This window comes from Dipodomys ordii, unplaced genomic scaffold, assembly GCF_000151885.1.
Source record: "Dipodomys ordii isolate 6190 unplaced genomic scaffold, Dord_2.0 Scaffold47, whole genome shotgun sequence".
Lineage (NCBI taxonomy): Eukaryota > Metazoa > Chordata > Mammalia > Rodentia > Heteromyidae > Dipodomys > Dipodomys ordii.
The window spans coordinates 10,225,996-10,242,391 of record NW_012267263.1 but is presented as its reverse complement, the minus strand read 5'-3'; the positions used below and the strand labels follow the sequence as shown (position 1 = coordinate 10,242,391).

The 16,396-nt window shown below is 39.5% G+C and overlaps 1 protein-coding gene across 1 annotated transcript in view; it reads right to left on the bottom strand.

Annotated features, from left to right (window-relative positions):
* The window catches only part of Wdr44 (WD repeat domain 44), an 88,934-nt gene extending 82,970 nt beyond the window's left edge, over window positions 1–5,964 (bottom strand). The window contains exons 1-2 of the mRNA XM_013019833.1: window positions 5,824–5,964; window positions 5,539–5,739 (exon numbers count right to left, since the gene is read on the bottom strand). Coding sequence (XP_012875287.1) covers window positions 5,539–5,615 — 77 coding nt within the window. The 5' untranslated portion in view covers window positions 5,616–5,739; window positions 5,824–5,964. The remainder of the gene's footprint in view (window positions 1–5,538; window positions 5,740–5,823) is intronic.
* Window positions 5,965–16,396: the final 10,432 nt, after the last annotated feature.

Here is a 16,396-nt window from a genome sequence, read left to right as displayed (position 1 = left end):
CACACACACACACACACACACACACACACACACACACACACACCGGAGTTCTATGCCTCTATCAGAAAGAATGACATTGCCCCATTCGTAAGGAAATGGAAAGACTTGGGAAAAAATTTAAGCGAAGCAAGCCAGGCCCCAAGAAAAGTAGGTTACATGGTTTCCCTCATTTGTAATAACTAAAATATGCATCTGATATTCTTAACAGGGATCACAATAGCCCAACTACTAAGTGCACAGGAGCAAATATAATGAAGCATATCAAAATTAACTCCAAGAATTGGAAACAAGAGGTTCTTATTATGCCCTGTATAGTTATTTCTATTTTTTTCTGTTTTAGTTTTCCATACTCTTTGTCTTGTATATAAGTATATTGATCCATGGAAGGGAAAGGGAATCACAGACACAGCAGGACAAAGGATGAACTAATGCAACAATGATACTCATTAGATACTATACTGGAAATGAACTATACAATTGGGGGGGGAGGGAATTAGGAAGGGAGAAGTGGGAGAAAATGAAGGAAGGGGTAACAATATTTGAAAAGAAATGTACTTATTACCTTACTTATGTAACTGTAACACCCCCCCATTCAACACCTTTACAATAAAGATATTTAAAAATCTTGTATAAATGTTTACTTTATATGTAAGCAACCTTGGGTACAAAGCTGAGGAGGGCAATACATCCATCAGGAAGCTTTGAATAATTAATACCACAGCAAGTAAGCTTATCCATGAGTTTCTAATTGTAATAATAATAATAAAAAGTCTTAGTGAGATCTAAAAAAATGTTCACTTCAGGGACAAATGATTCTTATGCCTAAGTATGAAAGCTGAGTTTTCAACAAAGCTAAGCAACTTTCTGAGGATTTTTAGATCTAACAATTCTTCCAGACACTTTGATCTCAATTTCCATGACTTAAAAGATTTTGCCAGTACTCCAATCTCAATGTGACTGACTGCAGTTAACACTCATAAAGTAAAACAAAATAATATAACCACTGTTCTTATATAAGCTATTCTGCAACCATTTTTCTTCTTGACTTAAAGCATATTAGCAAGCAATAGTTAGGATCTCAACACTGTCCAGGTCTTTGACAGGCAAAGCATAGTCATGTTAGTCAGTAAAGGATATTAGCAGCTTAGCTAACAGTAAATGTGTTAACAGCTTGTAGCAGGGCTATCCAGTATTATTCTCCTTCCTTCTAGTCATATGGCAACATTATCAAATGATAGAGGAATCAAGAGACTTGGGTTATATTTCTAGCTCTGTAACTGATGAGCAATATGTTACTTCCTCTCTCTGAGCACAGGTTTCACTTTCAGTTAAATGGGAGGGCTAGGTCAAGTGCTGGTGGCTCACACCTATAATCCTAGATACTCAGGAGGCTGAGATCTGAGGAGTTCAAAGTCAGCCAAGGCAGGAAAGTCTGTGAGACTCTTCTCTCCAATTAACCACCAGAAAACTGGAAGTGGCACTGTGGCTCAACGTGGTAGTAGAGTGCTAGCCTTGAGTGCAGGGACAGGGCTCAGGCCCTGAGTTCAAGTTCCATGACCAACAAAAACAAAATGGGGTGGGGGCTGCTGGGCTACATGATCACCACATGATTCTATCTTCTAAGGCCTCAAAAATACTTTGGGTACCATTACAAAAGTAAGAGTGTGGGGCTGGGAAGGTGGTTCAGTGGTAGAGCGCTTGCCTTGCATGCATGAGGCCCTGGGTTTGATTCCTCAGCACCACATAAGCAAAAAAAGAAAAAAAGCCGGAAGTGGCACTGTGGCTCAAGTGGTAGAGCGCTAGCCTTGAGCTGAAGAGCTGAGGGATAGCGCCCAGACCCAGAGTTCAGGCCCCACAACCAGACCTTCCCCCCCCCAAAAAAGTAAGAGTGTTTGAAATGTTACACTTATTGTTAAAATATAATTTTGTTATTATTATTAAGGTGTTATACAGAGAGGTTACCATTTCACAATTCAGGTAATGTGTACATTTCTCTTTTGGACAATGTTATTCCTTCCTTTGCTTTTCTCCAGTTTCTCCCTTCCATCTCTGCCCACAAGTTGCATAGCTCATTACATTTATTTTTATAACATATACTCAGTACCAGTCTTTAGAATGTGTAGGCATAGTGGCGCTGTAGCTCAAGTGGTAGAGCGCTCGCTTTGAGCTGAAGAGCTGAAGGACAGCGCCAAGGCCCAGAGTTCAAGCCCTACAGCCGACCAAAAAAAAAAAGCAGTGTAGAATGTGTAGGCAGAAAATTTACACAGTAAATAATTCAAACCTATAGATCTTGAACAATTACAAAAGGCATCAAGACTGTTAAACCAAAAGGAAAAAATATATGTATGTATACAAACAGCACAGATTTTCCAATGACATAAACTTATCCATAAAAGCCTACTGTTATATCTCAATACAATGACAGACATTGATACACAGTTTGGAAGGGTTCTCAAAAATGTAATCTCAATTTAAGATGAGGAAATGAAATGACTCACAGTCCTGAGCTCTTTTCCACTATCACAAAGTTCCACTTCCTTTTCCTGCTGTATTAAACACAGTAGCAGAAAGACCACCAGACTGAGAAACTGATTTAGGTTCTAGTACAAGTTCTGCCATTAATTAGCTGTGGCACCACGGACAAATCAGTTTTCCTCTCTGGGCTTCAGTTTTAACATTTTTATTAAATTTTTACTAGATGTTCCTTCTAGCTGAACAAGATTTTGGTCATACAAAATTCCTATCTGATTAAACAAAAATATACATTCCTGAATAAGAAAGTGGTCATTTCTACTCAAGAAAACTGAAATGTTTGGGCTGCTGGTTTTAAATATATGCATTGGTTCCACTCCACAGATTGGGCCTAAAACATTTCACTTTAGAATCTACTGGACTCCTCCATCTCCCCCACCCACTTCCACATAGTGTGGGGTAGCTATTGTTGAACCAGAAAAAAATGCTGCACTACTGAGTCTCAGGAGCTAGTTTCAAAACCCAGCTGTGCCACTTAAGGCTGTGTCTCTTAACTTTCCTGAGCCTGAGGTTCCTTATATATAAAAATGAAAACAAGCACAAGGAAACTGAACTTGAAATATCAATTAAAATAAAGCATAAGAAATGTTACACAAGAGAAAATGGTCCATTGTGGAGATGCCGGCTGCACTGGACTCAAATTCTTTCTAGAAAAAACTTGACTGTTCTTTAGCTTATTAAAGTTGCTCTCAAAGAGTGGATAGACAAAGCTGAAGACACCATTGGAGGGACAATACAAAGAATAATTAAATTTTAGGAGATGGACTGTGTATTTAAATTCTACTGATTAATAAAAACAAATTCTCAACTGCCTATTCAATTTACCACAATTTGGTGATATAATTTTGGTATTCCCCAAATATACAATATCAAGGAACATTAATTAAAGTGCTCAAATTCAGTCTGCTAACTTAAGCGTGTGTACACTGTGAACATTGTGGTAACCAAATATGTAGTCATGCCATCTGTATCCACAAATCAAAATTTCTCACAGAATCTCTAGGTTGTTAGTGTGGCTCTCTGCTCACAATAGTGCAAATGACAAGGAATAGATGAAATACAAATAATGCTACTTTCACTCCCTTCCAGTCCTTTCAATACCAGTAGTTGTTTTCAGATGCAATTCTCCACACGAAGTCTATTTTCTTCCAAATCTGTTCAATACCACTGGGTGGAGAGACATTATCCAAACTGGTCCTGTAGTTTTATTCCTAGGGCTCTGTACACACTCATGCTCAGTGTTTGGTCGTGTAAGTGTTAAAATTAGGAAGCTGGGTACCAAGGGACTTTTAAAAAGATTTTGCTCAGTTTCAAAGTGTTTGAGAAGTTACATTATCTCAGGGAGAAGATTATTGATTGTATCAAAGTGACTCATCTGGTTTAGAGATGTATAAGAGCTCCAAGTTCTGTACAAGTCCTTCCAAAGTATAAAGCTCTGTATAAAGTTAACAAATTGACTAATGCCAAGAAAGGCAGGAAAAGGGAATTAATCTTTGAACATTTTCTCTGTGCCAGGTGCCAAAGAGTTTACTGGGTTCTCAGATAAATATCCTTCTATATTCAAATTATTTTATTAGGTCAAAAACAACAATATCCATATAAGTCTAAACTAATAACAATCCTGTACACTGATTTTCTTTCTCTAATCCAACACACACACACACACACACACACACACACACAAATTTCAAAATCTGAAATATGTGAAAATCCAAATGCACTTTTTACTGTCTAGTATGTGGTCATCACCCTGTACCACACGTTGAATTTTCATGAAATACATTGCTATCTCAAGAGTGGTATTTACCACCGCTAAATGTCACATCAGTGACATGAAGGTTGGTGATGTCAACGTGCATTTGTAATTTACCAACGTACATTTATTTCTGATTTCGTTGCTATAACTATTTTTATATGTTATGCTCAATTCATTCGATTTTAGAACTTCCAGAATGTACAAATAACTTTATTTGCATCTATTTCTGCCATATAGTAAGCAAAGAATCGAAGGTAGTGGAACAGAATCATGCAGTTACACACAAATCTGACCAATTCTCAGGGTCTTACGGCATGAGGATATATTTCTATCTCTAGTTTCAGACACTAAGTAGAAAAGTTGAGTGAAATCGCTTTAAACACCTTTCCAAGTTGCAAAGTGGAGCGGATAAGCAAGTTAGGAGTCCTGGTCAAGCGAAGCACTTCCAACTACTGTACTTCCTAGTACAAATCACTCATATTAATCACCACTAAAACATGTTGCAAAATTAGATAAAGAGCACTAAGCTGAGGCTGTCCTCCCAAGCCCCAGATTACTCAGCACTTGTTTGTACTTCTATAGTCAATTGTGTACATTTACGTCCGGCTACGGTTAGACCACATCATTCTAATGGTAAGGACCTTGCCCGCGATTTCCTTTGGCTCACAGTAAGAGGCTATTTTAGTAAAACTGTCGATTTTGAAAACATTGGTTAGAGGACTTCCTTAAGTAAATATCCAACCTTCTTCCACTCTTTTTCTGTGCAAGGAAAAGTGAACGGTAAATAGGGAATAGTTACAACACCACTGAAATGGATAAGTTAGCAGTCAAAGAGAACCAAAACACTGTAAGTGTAATTCCTCCGATTAATATTCCTTCAATCCATGGTCCCTGAGGCCAAAACGGATGTTTGAAAGGTAAGCTCCGAACCCCACAAACATGAATCTTTGGCTCTCAGGCACATAGCTGTCCATTGGAAGGCTGGGTAAGCCGGGGAAAGGGGATCTAAGGATCTAAGAGTCTCGATGCTTTTCACTAGAGAAAGGTATTGGGGGAGGGGGCGGGGATGCCCAAGGTGCGTTCAACCACCTACCACCAACTCACCCAGCTTTAAGGAGCCCGAAGTCGGGTTCTGAAGTGCTCCAATGAGCCTGAGAGGAACAGCGGTGGCGGACACCATGGGCTTTGGGAGAGGACGCAGGGCAAAGCAGGGGATGCCGGACTTAGGGGCCACAGCTTCAGTTACTTACCCTACAGGGTAGCCTCCCCCTAGGTGCACATCTTCAGGGGCATCATAGAATTCCTCCGTGTCGCTTTCCGACGCCATTTATAGGACACACCCGCGGGTGAGGGGGCCGACGCCGCCGCCTGGAGGAAGGGTAACTCTCCGGTCCCCTCCTCGTCGTCCTCCACCCCGGCGACACAGGAGACTGCTTGGGTCCCAGGCGAAGCTGAGGAGGGAGTAAAAGATTTGGAGTGAGGCGCCGGAGTGAGGGACCGGGGGCCGCGCTCAGTTGCCGGGCTGCGGGAATGACCTGCAGAGCGGCTGCCGGAGGAGGCGGCAGTGAGTCCACGGACTGTGGCTGCCGGCGCTCTGACGATAGGTGTATAAGAAGCACGAGAGAAGAGGCGGTGGCTCTTCGGAGTGGGGGGAGGGCGGGCGTGCCGGCGACAGCAGCTCCTATTTCTCTCACAGCAGCAACTGCAGCAGCTGGGAGAGAGCTAGTTGAACGCAAAATACCGACGCGTCCTTACCCTCGCGAGATTTCGGGAGGAGCCGGGAAAACGTGGGCGGAGCATAGAGGTGGCGGGGGCGGTCCTAGAGCGGCAATGCTCTGATTACTTATGCCCCAGAAGCCTATCAAAACAGCGCAAGCGCTGTGAGCGCTTTTGGTGGGGGCCGGAAGTAGCCGAGAAGAGAGGGAGATGAGTCTTGTAAGGGGTGGAGTCTAAACCTGCGCAGTAGCCGCTGAGTCTCTTGGTGTTGAGAGCGCGCTACAGACTTCGGTGTGGTTCGGTGGGCTGTTGGAGTAACTCCACTGACCCTGTAGTTCGAGAGGCATTTTGAGACACATGATTTTCAGTATGCAGCTTTTGCTTTCTTATGAGGGTATGCTGACAGAAAACGTTGGTGTGGGCATTTTGGGTTGTATGTACGCTGTCTTATCCAAGCCAGAACTATCCATCTCTAGGGCATTGTCAGTTTCACTACCCCTAAGGTTACAGGGATAACCTTGCCCTATTCAATTAAAGATCTTTAATTGAGATTTCTAGATATCATCCAGCAGACCAGAGGGTGGGGTCCATGAGATACACTTAGGGAGTGTCCCACTTCCATAGGGTAATGATAGATTTATACTTGGATCTGAGCCAGTATAAGGCCTCCAGTTAGTTTTTCTCCACCCATTTCCATCACTTCCCATGCCTAATGTAACAGGTTATTGCATACTGCCCAAGCTGTGCTTCAGCCAAATGGTAAATATCTACAGAGCAGTTCTAGTGCAAGGATAACATAGAAACTCAATTGTAATCTTTCACTATCTATGTGTCCAGTGATGACAATAAAGAAGTGCTTTTTAAAACACCAACATATTCTTTCTGTAAAGTATGGGGTTATTCATTGGCCACCAGCAATAGCATTGGCATTTAGATTGATGTGAAGCATATTTATTTCTTTCACCCAAGTCATGACACATAAAAGCTTTTGGAGTTGTTTGTAGAGCCTCAACTGTTACTAAAGATGGCAGGAAAAAGAGATTGGATTGGGAACAGGGGATTGCCCTATAAGCGAGCCTATAACCTCTTCTTAACCAATCTCAGGCAAGGGCTGTTGAGGTCTGATGGATTTGTATAAATTCAAATGCCACATATTGTATATTCTGTAACAATTAGGAGTTAGGGAAAATTCCATAATCTAATTTTCTAATAGTTTTAAAACCAAATGTATAATTGTATATATGAGGTAAATAAATTCTGGTACATAACTTCATTTGATTCATATCAGATATAATTGCCAAATAATTTTAGGAAAGATGAATTTGATTGTCAAATGAGTTCCATAAAAACAAAACAAAAATTTGTCTTTCAGACCTTTATCGATTTCAGATTTGCAGTCTTTTAAGGGATTTGTGGACTCTTAGGGTATAAACCTTTCTCAAAGCCTGATGATTGTTAGATTCTGGGAGAGGGGGGAGGTTGTAGTAGAAAATTAGTTCTTTGTTCACTCATTCAGATTTTAGATTCTCAGGTAGATTGCTAGATGTGAGGTATACAGTTACCAAAGATAACCCTTCACTCAAAGACCATCTGAACTAGTATACACAAACACAAGAAAATAATTATAATACAACATCTTGTTATAAGTTTACACTGTTATCACCTAAATGGTGCTAGTTTAGGGAATAATTAAAGACCTTCAGGACTAAAAGAGTAAGAGTAAAGAAGATTTTTTAAAAAGGGAAAATGAGAGGGAAACTGTGAGAGAGGGAAGGAAAGGGTGACATTCCCAAAAAGAAGTGTACGTCTTTCCTGATGTATGAAGTCCTAACCCTTCTGTACATCACCTTAATAATAATACGAAATTTAAAAAGTAAAAATACGGAAAATTACATTACAGGCAAAGGGAAGAGTATATGCAAAAGCATAGGATACAGGCATTGCAGGGTAAATTGCCTGTATAGAAGTGACTAAATTTCAGGAAAACCTCCATCCTCCCAGATGCCAAAGATTGTAATTGATGAGTTTGCCTCAAATCTCTCAAATTCTTTGTGATCATATAAAACAAAACATTAGCTAAACTTTCTACCATCTGGGCACATCACTTTAACCTTCATGCCTCTGACTCCCCTATAATCGTACATGAATACATGTGATGAGAATACATAAGAATTTTATTTATCAGGTAAAGCAATTTCAAATTATTAATATGAAGAACAAAGGATGTATCTTAGAAAACCTATTCAAGGAAGAATCTTATCTTAGAGCAGTGTGTTATACCATAGTCATGTGAAGGCCTGTTCAATGATAATGACAAATAACTGGTTTCCATCCCCAGAGTTTCTGATTAGTCAGTTGTGGGGTAGAGGCTGGAGCTTTGTAATTTGAACAGATTTTATGTGTTTTAAGCGTGGTAATTAGAAGAATAGATTTTAAACATGCTTACCACAAAAAAATAACCCTCATGAGTTATGGAAAGATATGTTGTGGGAAGTTTGGGGTGAAAAATATAATTTTATGTGACATAATGTAACTTTATTTTCTTGCTAGTTTTCTCATTGTGAATTTATATTTTCCTTTAAAGTTTTTTTGGCCAGATGCTGATGGCTCCCACTTATAATCCCAGCTACTTGGGAGGCTGACATTGGAAGGAATGAAGTTCTAGGCCAACTTGGGCAAAAAAAAAAATAAAAAAATAAAAAATCACATGTCTCCATCTCAATGGAAGGGGTGTGGCAGCTGACAGTTGTCATCCTAGCTACTTTGGTGAGTGTAAAATAGGAGAATCAAAGTCCAGGCAACTACCTAGAGAAAAAGTGCAGGCCTAACTCAAAATAACCAATGTGAAAAGAGACTAGAGATATGTTGCAGTGGTAGAACACTTGCCTAGCAACACCCCCATTCAAACCCAGTGTTGCCAATAAAATTTCCTGTGCGTATTAAGCACACTTTTTTTTTTTTGCTGGTTGTGGGGCCTGAACTCTGGGCCTGGGCACTGTCCCTCAGCTCTTCAGCTCAAGGCTAATGCTCTACCACTTGAGCCACAGCGCCACTTCCAGCTTTTTCTGCTTATGTGGTGCTGAGGAATCAAACCCAGGGCCTCATGCATGCAAGGCAAACACAGTACCACTGAGCCACCTTCCCAGCCCCAAGCATACATATTTTTAAATGCTGTGTGTACACATTAGTGTTTCATTTTAGTGATTATGTATTATTTGGGGCCATACACTATTCTAGGTGCTGAAGACAATTCAAAGATGAAGACAGCTTAGTTTCTCTCTTTCAAGAACTCAGAAAGTAGCAATCAAGACAACTATGAAGTCTTAATTGGAACCTTTATTTCAATATGCCATGTCACAGCTCTTGGAACTTTTAAGGTGTGTTATACATTATACTTAGAAAAATTAAAACTGGGAAAGAAATATAAGTTGATAACTTATTGGAATTGTCTAGTTAGATTCCTCCTCTACCTCCTAAATTCTTTCATAATTGCATGTAAAAGTTAATTGCTGAGAAAGTGGAGGTGATGCTTAAGTGGTAGAGTGCCACCTTTTAGCAAAAAAGCCAACTAAGAGCGCTAGAGTCCCCAAGTTTAAGTCTCAATACTAGCATTAAAAAAAGTTAATTGAGGGGGCTGGGAAGGTGGCTCCGTGGTAGAGCGTTTGCCTTGCATGCATGAGGCCCTGGGTTTGACCTCAGCACCACATAAGCAGGAAAAAAAAGCCGGAAGTGGCGCTGTGGCTCAAGTGGTAGAGGGCTAGCCTTGAGCTGAAGAGCTGAGGGACAGCACCCAGGCCCAGAGTTCAGGCCCCACAACTGGACCCAAAAAAATTAAAAAAATAAAAAAAAGTTAATTGAAGCAAGGCTCCATGGCTCATGCCTGTAATCCTAGCTACTCAGGGACTGAGACCTGAGAACCATGGTCCAAAGCCAGTCTGTGCAGGAAAATCCATAAGACTCATATCCAATTAAAGCTCAGGGACAGTGCCCAGAACATCCTGAGTTCAAACCCCAGGAACAGAGCAAGCAGGCAAGTGTGCGCACGCACGTGTGCACACATACACACACACACACACACACACACACACACACAGAGTTAATTGCTGAGATCATCAAAGCACATATGCGTACCTCCATTATTAAGATATTAAAAGATGTGTGTGTAGTCTGAGGCATCTGTTCTTAAGCATTAAAACATCATTTTATGTCAAAATAGTAGTTTTGAAGCTTTTTCTTAGTATGATAAATGGAGTCCTTCAATGAAACCAATTTCATGCAAAATTCCACTTATAAAAATTAAAACTGTCTGGGCACTGGTAGCTTATGCCTATAATTGTAGCTACCCAGGGGGCTGAGATCTTAGGAAACTGGTTAGAAGCCACCCCAGCCAGGAAAGTCCATGAGACTCTTCTCTCCAATAAATTATACAAAAGAAAGCCAATGTGGAACTCTGGCTCAAGTGGTAGAGCACTAGGCCTTGAGTAAAAGAAGCTCAGTGCCCAGACCCAGAGTTCAAACTTCAGCGCTAGCAAAACAACAAAAAACTTTTTTAAAAAATCTAAAACTTCCCTATTTGAAGCAGGGACACTTCAGAGTCTGGCCTATTGGGCCTTCCTTAAGGCCTGGCCAAAGGGTCCATAAAACAACAAATTACAAAGAAATAGAAAACTATTGGTCCAAAGCAGTGGTTGACAAATTATGAGCCACACTGTTTTGCCTGCCCAGGGGTGCTGTCCCTTAGCTCTTTCACTCAATGTTGGCTCTCTATCACTTGAGCTCCAGCTCTACTTCCAGCTTTTTCATGCGTAATTGGAGCTAAGAGTCTCATGGACTTTCCTGCTTGAGCTGGCTTCGAACTGTAATCCTCAGATCTCAGCCTCCTGAGTAGCTAGGATTACAGCCTGAGCCTCTGACACTTGACTCACGCTGTTTTTGTAAATAATATTTTATTGGCATATAGACAGGCCTATTTGTGTATGTGTGGTATATAGACTATATTCCTGGTTGAGTTGAGTATTCAGAACACAGTCTGTATGTTAACTATTAGACTCTTTACAAAAAACTTTTGCTAATTCTTGGTCCATAAGGTGCTATTTTCCATGGCCCCTCAGAACTGAAAATATCCTCAAATTAAATTGTGATTTGGATTAGCCTCACGACGAGTTATATAATGCCACAAAATTATATCTACACAGTGTATAGGTAAAAATAATGATAAAACCTTTTTGCACTTGGTTCATTCCCAATGACTACAAAGATTGCACAGATCTGTGAAGATGGTGGTTTTAGGGAAAATTTTTATTGTTGGCTAATTTCTTTATCTAACATAGTAACAAATCTAAAAAAGGTAAAACTCATAGCTGCCATATGGAACAAGTTAATCTTGCTCGTTTGCAATAATAATATGAATTGTCAGTATCCTTGGGAAGAGCTTTCCCCAACTTCTAAGACTAGTCACTCAAAATAGCAGTGATCTAAGTGCATTATAGCTCATGTAGACTTTTGTTAAGAGCAAGAACTAATTTGGAAACATAGGGTTAGGTGATATGAGAAATAATGTTGATATTGCACTTGCTATGACTGGTTTTATGAATTTGGGAATGTTAGAATTTATGAAAAAAACATTCAGAAAGTGGCCAAAATCAATCAGGGCCAAAATAACATTGTATAACTAACCCTCCATTATCTGCTTGAAAGGTCATTTGTGCTATAGAGTTGTATTAGTAAATACTCAAAATTTTGTTGGTTAATTTTTTTCAGCCAATCTGCCTTTTTTATCCTTCAGTTCTGAAGAAGGTACATGCTAGGAAAGGACTTTATTACTTGGTGCCAGTCCTGGGGCTTGAATTCAGCACCTGGGCTTTCTCCCTGAGCTTCTTTTGCTCAAGACTAGCACTCTACCACTGAGCCACAGCTCCACTTCTCGCATTTTTGTTTGTTTATTGGAGATAAGAGTCTCAGGCACTTTCCTGCTGGGGCTGGCTTTGAACTGTAATCCTCAGATACAAGCCTCTTGAGTATCTAGGATTACATGTGTGAGCCACCAGGTCCAGGGCTAGTTTACCTTCTTCATGCTAATTTCTATGAATGTTAGAGTTTTCAATCACTGAGCAACGAAAAATTGAAAGTAGAGTCTAGAAATGTATTGAGACACAGAAAAGCGAGCTTGAAATTCAAAATATATTATGTGAAGAATATTATATATTCATGCAATTGTTACTGTTTAGTATTGTGCATAAAAGCCAACTCAGATTATCTTACTGTACATAGAGGTTACAATTACATGGGCAAAGTAATGAATACATTTCTTATCAAGCATTGTTGCCTCCTCCTTTGTTTCCCCTTCCCATCCCTTCCTATCTCCCCCCCCCTCAGATTATCTTAAATAGAAGAAAGGAATTTATTGGCTTACAAAATCAAATATAGATTTCTATCACATTTGTTTCATTGGAATTAATAGAAAATAATTTAAGCATAAGATGAATTACACATTTTCTTTTTTTAAGATGAATTTCCTTTACGTAAGTCAGATAGAGTATGTTTCTTTTTGGACAATGTCACTCCTTCCCTTGTTCACCCCCTGTTTTTCTTTCCCATCCCTACCCACAAGTTGTATAGCTCATTTTCAACGAAATGTCTAATGAGTACTACTGCTGCGTTTGTTCACTCTTTGTTTCTCCTTTTTTTTGTTGTTTTGTTTTGGTCTGTCATGGGGCTTGAACTCTAGGCTTGGGCAATGTCTCTGAGCTCTTCAGCCCAAGGCAAGTGCTCTACCGCTTGAGCCACAGCGCCACTTCCGATTTTCTAGTGGTTTATTGGAGATAAGAGTCTCACGGACTTTCCTGGCTTTGAACCGCAATCCTCAGATCTCAGCCTCCTGAGTAGCTAGGATTACAGGCGTGAGCCACCGGCACAGGGCTTGTTCCTCCATTTCTGTGTTCCTCCTCACTCCCAAATACAGACAGATGAACAAACAAAACAAAATGAAAATAAAAACAGCAACAAAGAAAAAACTTGTTTCCATTTCCTAGAGTTCATTTTGTTAAATATTATTTTATATGATCAGATACACATAGATATTGCACCTTTGTGCTCTACTCCTAAGAATATCCTCCTTCTTACATTTTCTTATGCACAATGTCATTAGCCAAAAATACTAAGTGAAAGCTGAATCAAGCCACATAGAAATCCATAAAATGGAAGCCTATGCATGTTAGAAGTCTTATCAACAATTTCATTTTATTATGTATTTGAACTATGACCTAGCTATATCTGGTATTACAGCCTTCCAATTACTTTCTTACACCACTTCACAGTAACTAAGTGCAGCCCTTCTGACAGCCACTTCCATAAGTTTATTTCAGGCATTTGTGTCATATTTATTATGGTATATTCTACCTAATAAGCATGTATAAACCTGTACTACCATTTTATTGGCTTCTTAGGTTTTGTATATGCAGTTTTTCAATATTGTGCCCCTAACTTTTCTTTGTAGCTCTTTTTTTTTTTTTTTGGTTCGTCGTGGGGCTTGAACTCTGGGCCTGGGTGCTATCCCTCAGCTCTTCAGCTCAAGGCAAGCACTCGATTTCCGGTTTTCTGAGTGGTTTATTGGAGATAAGAGTTTCATGGACTTTTCCTGCCTGAGCTGGCTTTGAACCACAATTCTCAGATCTCAGCCTTTTGAGTAGCTAGGATTACAGGCGTGAGCCACTGGTGCCTGGCTCTTTGTAACTTTTTATTGGTGCCTGTTCTGGAACTTGAACTCAAGACCTCTGTTCTGTTCCTGAGCATTTGTGCTCAAGACTAGTGCTCTACCACTTGAGCCAGAGCTCCACTTCTGGCAATTCCTTCCTTCCTTCCTTCCTTCCTTCCTTCCTTCCTTCCTTCCTTCCTTCCTTCCTTCCTTCCTTCCTTCCTTCCTTCCTTCCTTTCTTTCTTTCTTTTGGAGGGGATCAGTCATGGGACCTAAACTCAGGGCCAGGGTGCTGTCCTTGAGCTTTTCTGCATAAGGCTAGCACTCTACCACTTTAAGCCTTTGTTCTACTTCTGGCTTTCTGGTGGTTAATTGGAAATAAGAGTCTCACAGTTTTTCCTATCTGGGCTGGCTCCAAACTGCCATCCTCAGATCTCAGCCACCTGCATAGTTAGGATTACAGGTATGAGTCACTAGTGCCCAGCTAAACTGCATTTATTTTGTCTTTTATTTTTTGGTACTGGAGGTTGAACCCAGGATATTGCACTTGCTAGGCAAGCCCTGTGGCACTGAGCTACATCCTACCCCCTGGCTTTTTTTGATCTTGTTGTTATTGGAGAAAAGAGCCTCAGGGCTTTCCTGCCCAGTCTGGCTTTGAACCAAGATCCTCAGATCTCAGCTGCCTGAGTAGCTAGGATTAAAGTGATGAGCCGCTACCATCTGGCAGTTCTGCAGCTTTTATTTTCACAGTGCAGTGATTTTTGAGGAATGAGTTTGTCATTTTATAGCAGGACAGACAGTACTGAAGATGAAGCTTGTTCAGGTATGACTACCTCTGGGCTCAAGATAGGTCAATACTCTGCTGAAGTTCATCTCTCTCAACTTTTGCTAACTCTGCTTTTTTTATGTGATCTAGCCTCAATATTTCTATTACAAATAGCTTCCTTCTTGTAGTTAGTAAATAGGGCTTCAGATTAGGATGTGTTAACATTCAATCCTTAAGGAAGTAAGACATTTTCCAACTGTCTTTTAGACATTAAGTTTCAAGGAGACTTAGGAAACTAATTTAACTAGGGACATAAGAGAACTCTCATTTGTCACGCCTGGGTTAACTGATTTACTGCCACATACTAAGTGGGGAGAGTGGACCTTGATAATCTTCCTCACTCATATTACATGGATTATACAATGGGTGATTTTCCAAGGAAAGGAAACTAGCAGATAGAAGCAACATGCTTTGTATTAGTTCTTAGGTATAAATCCCTATATTCATTTGCATGGGAAGATCTTCTGATATGTTAAATAAAAGCACATGTTACAGGATACTGCCTTGTTAGGAAATCATTTACCCATTTATCTATGTGTGTATAATTACATATGTAGAGAATTCTTGCAGAATTTTCATAAAGGATTGATGGTGATAGTCTTTGGTTGCTGATTAAAATAGTAGGAGACTTGTGCCTTATATGTACCTTTGTGTAAAGGTTGAATTTTCTAGTGACTATGTTGTATTTCACTCACAAGAGAAAATATTGAAAGAAAATATATACCTATTGTATATTTGACAGATTTACATACAAAATTAGGACCTGAAATTTGCCTGTAATGTCATGCATGCTTATAAATTATGGGCCAATTGTTGATATCATACTTTATTTTCTGGAAGAGTTCAATAAATGCCAGTAGTATTTATTAAAAACTATTAATTTTTTTCAACTATTTATTAAATGGCCCAATAAATTTGAAAAAACTACCAACAGAACATTTTTGAATGCAAATAGTCTGCTGTTGAACTGTCATATTTCCTTCATTACTGGCCTGATACATAAGTAGACTAAGTGATCATAATTTCCAAAGCAAGTATAAAATAATGGATTAAAGTGGAGCATTAAGCAAGGCATACTGTTAGACATATACTTCTAATCTAATAATATGGACTAAACATAATTTTGTTTTCCAAAACAATAAGGAGCATCTATGGCCTGATATAAAGAAAAATACACATATAAACTTCATGCTTTAGAAAAATCACTCTGGGACCTAAACTGGATACTTCTTTTGTGGTTCCCCACAATGTTATACTGTCATGTGACGTGTGTGTGTGTGTGTGTGTGTGTGTGTGTGTGTGTGTAAAAATCAGTATTTTATTTCTTTGTAATTAAACTAGCTAAAATGAGGAAATCAGTGAAGTACAATGTATGGAGACCCTTCACCCAAACAATTGGTTTTTTAAATAAATAAACCTCTCAATTATCAATAATGGGAATGATTCTTCATTACATGTCTTTGTATTTTTCAGTTCTTACATTTTGGGTGGAAGTCAATATCATTATGGCTTCCAAACTTGTATTAGATCTACTTATCTGTAGCTAGAGACATCTTGTCTGAGGTAGGTAAAGTTATTGAGACTGCCTTGACTGGATTCCAATTATTACTCCACTCTTCAAATTGACACAACGGGAACAGTGAGATCTTCAGTAAGAGACACTTAGTTGTAAAACAGAACTAAACAAAAATTCTACAAGGAGGGCAGGAATTCAGTCACTGTCCCAACAGAAACTAAATAATTACATATCACAAAGTAATTTAGGAATAAGTCCAAGGCTTGTGAGGTACTAAAATACTCATGTGTTTCCCTAGCAGTTTCCAAGGTGACCTCCAAATAACAGACAGAAAAGGTTTTTGTTGGAACTGCACGT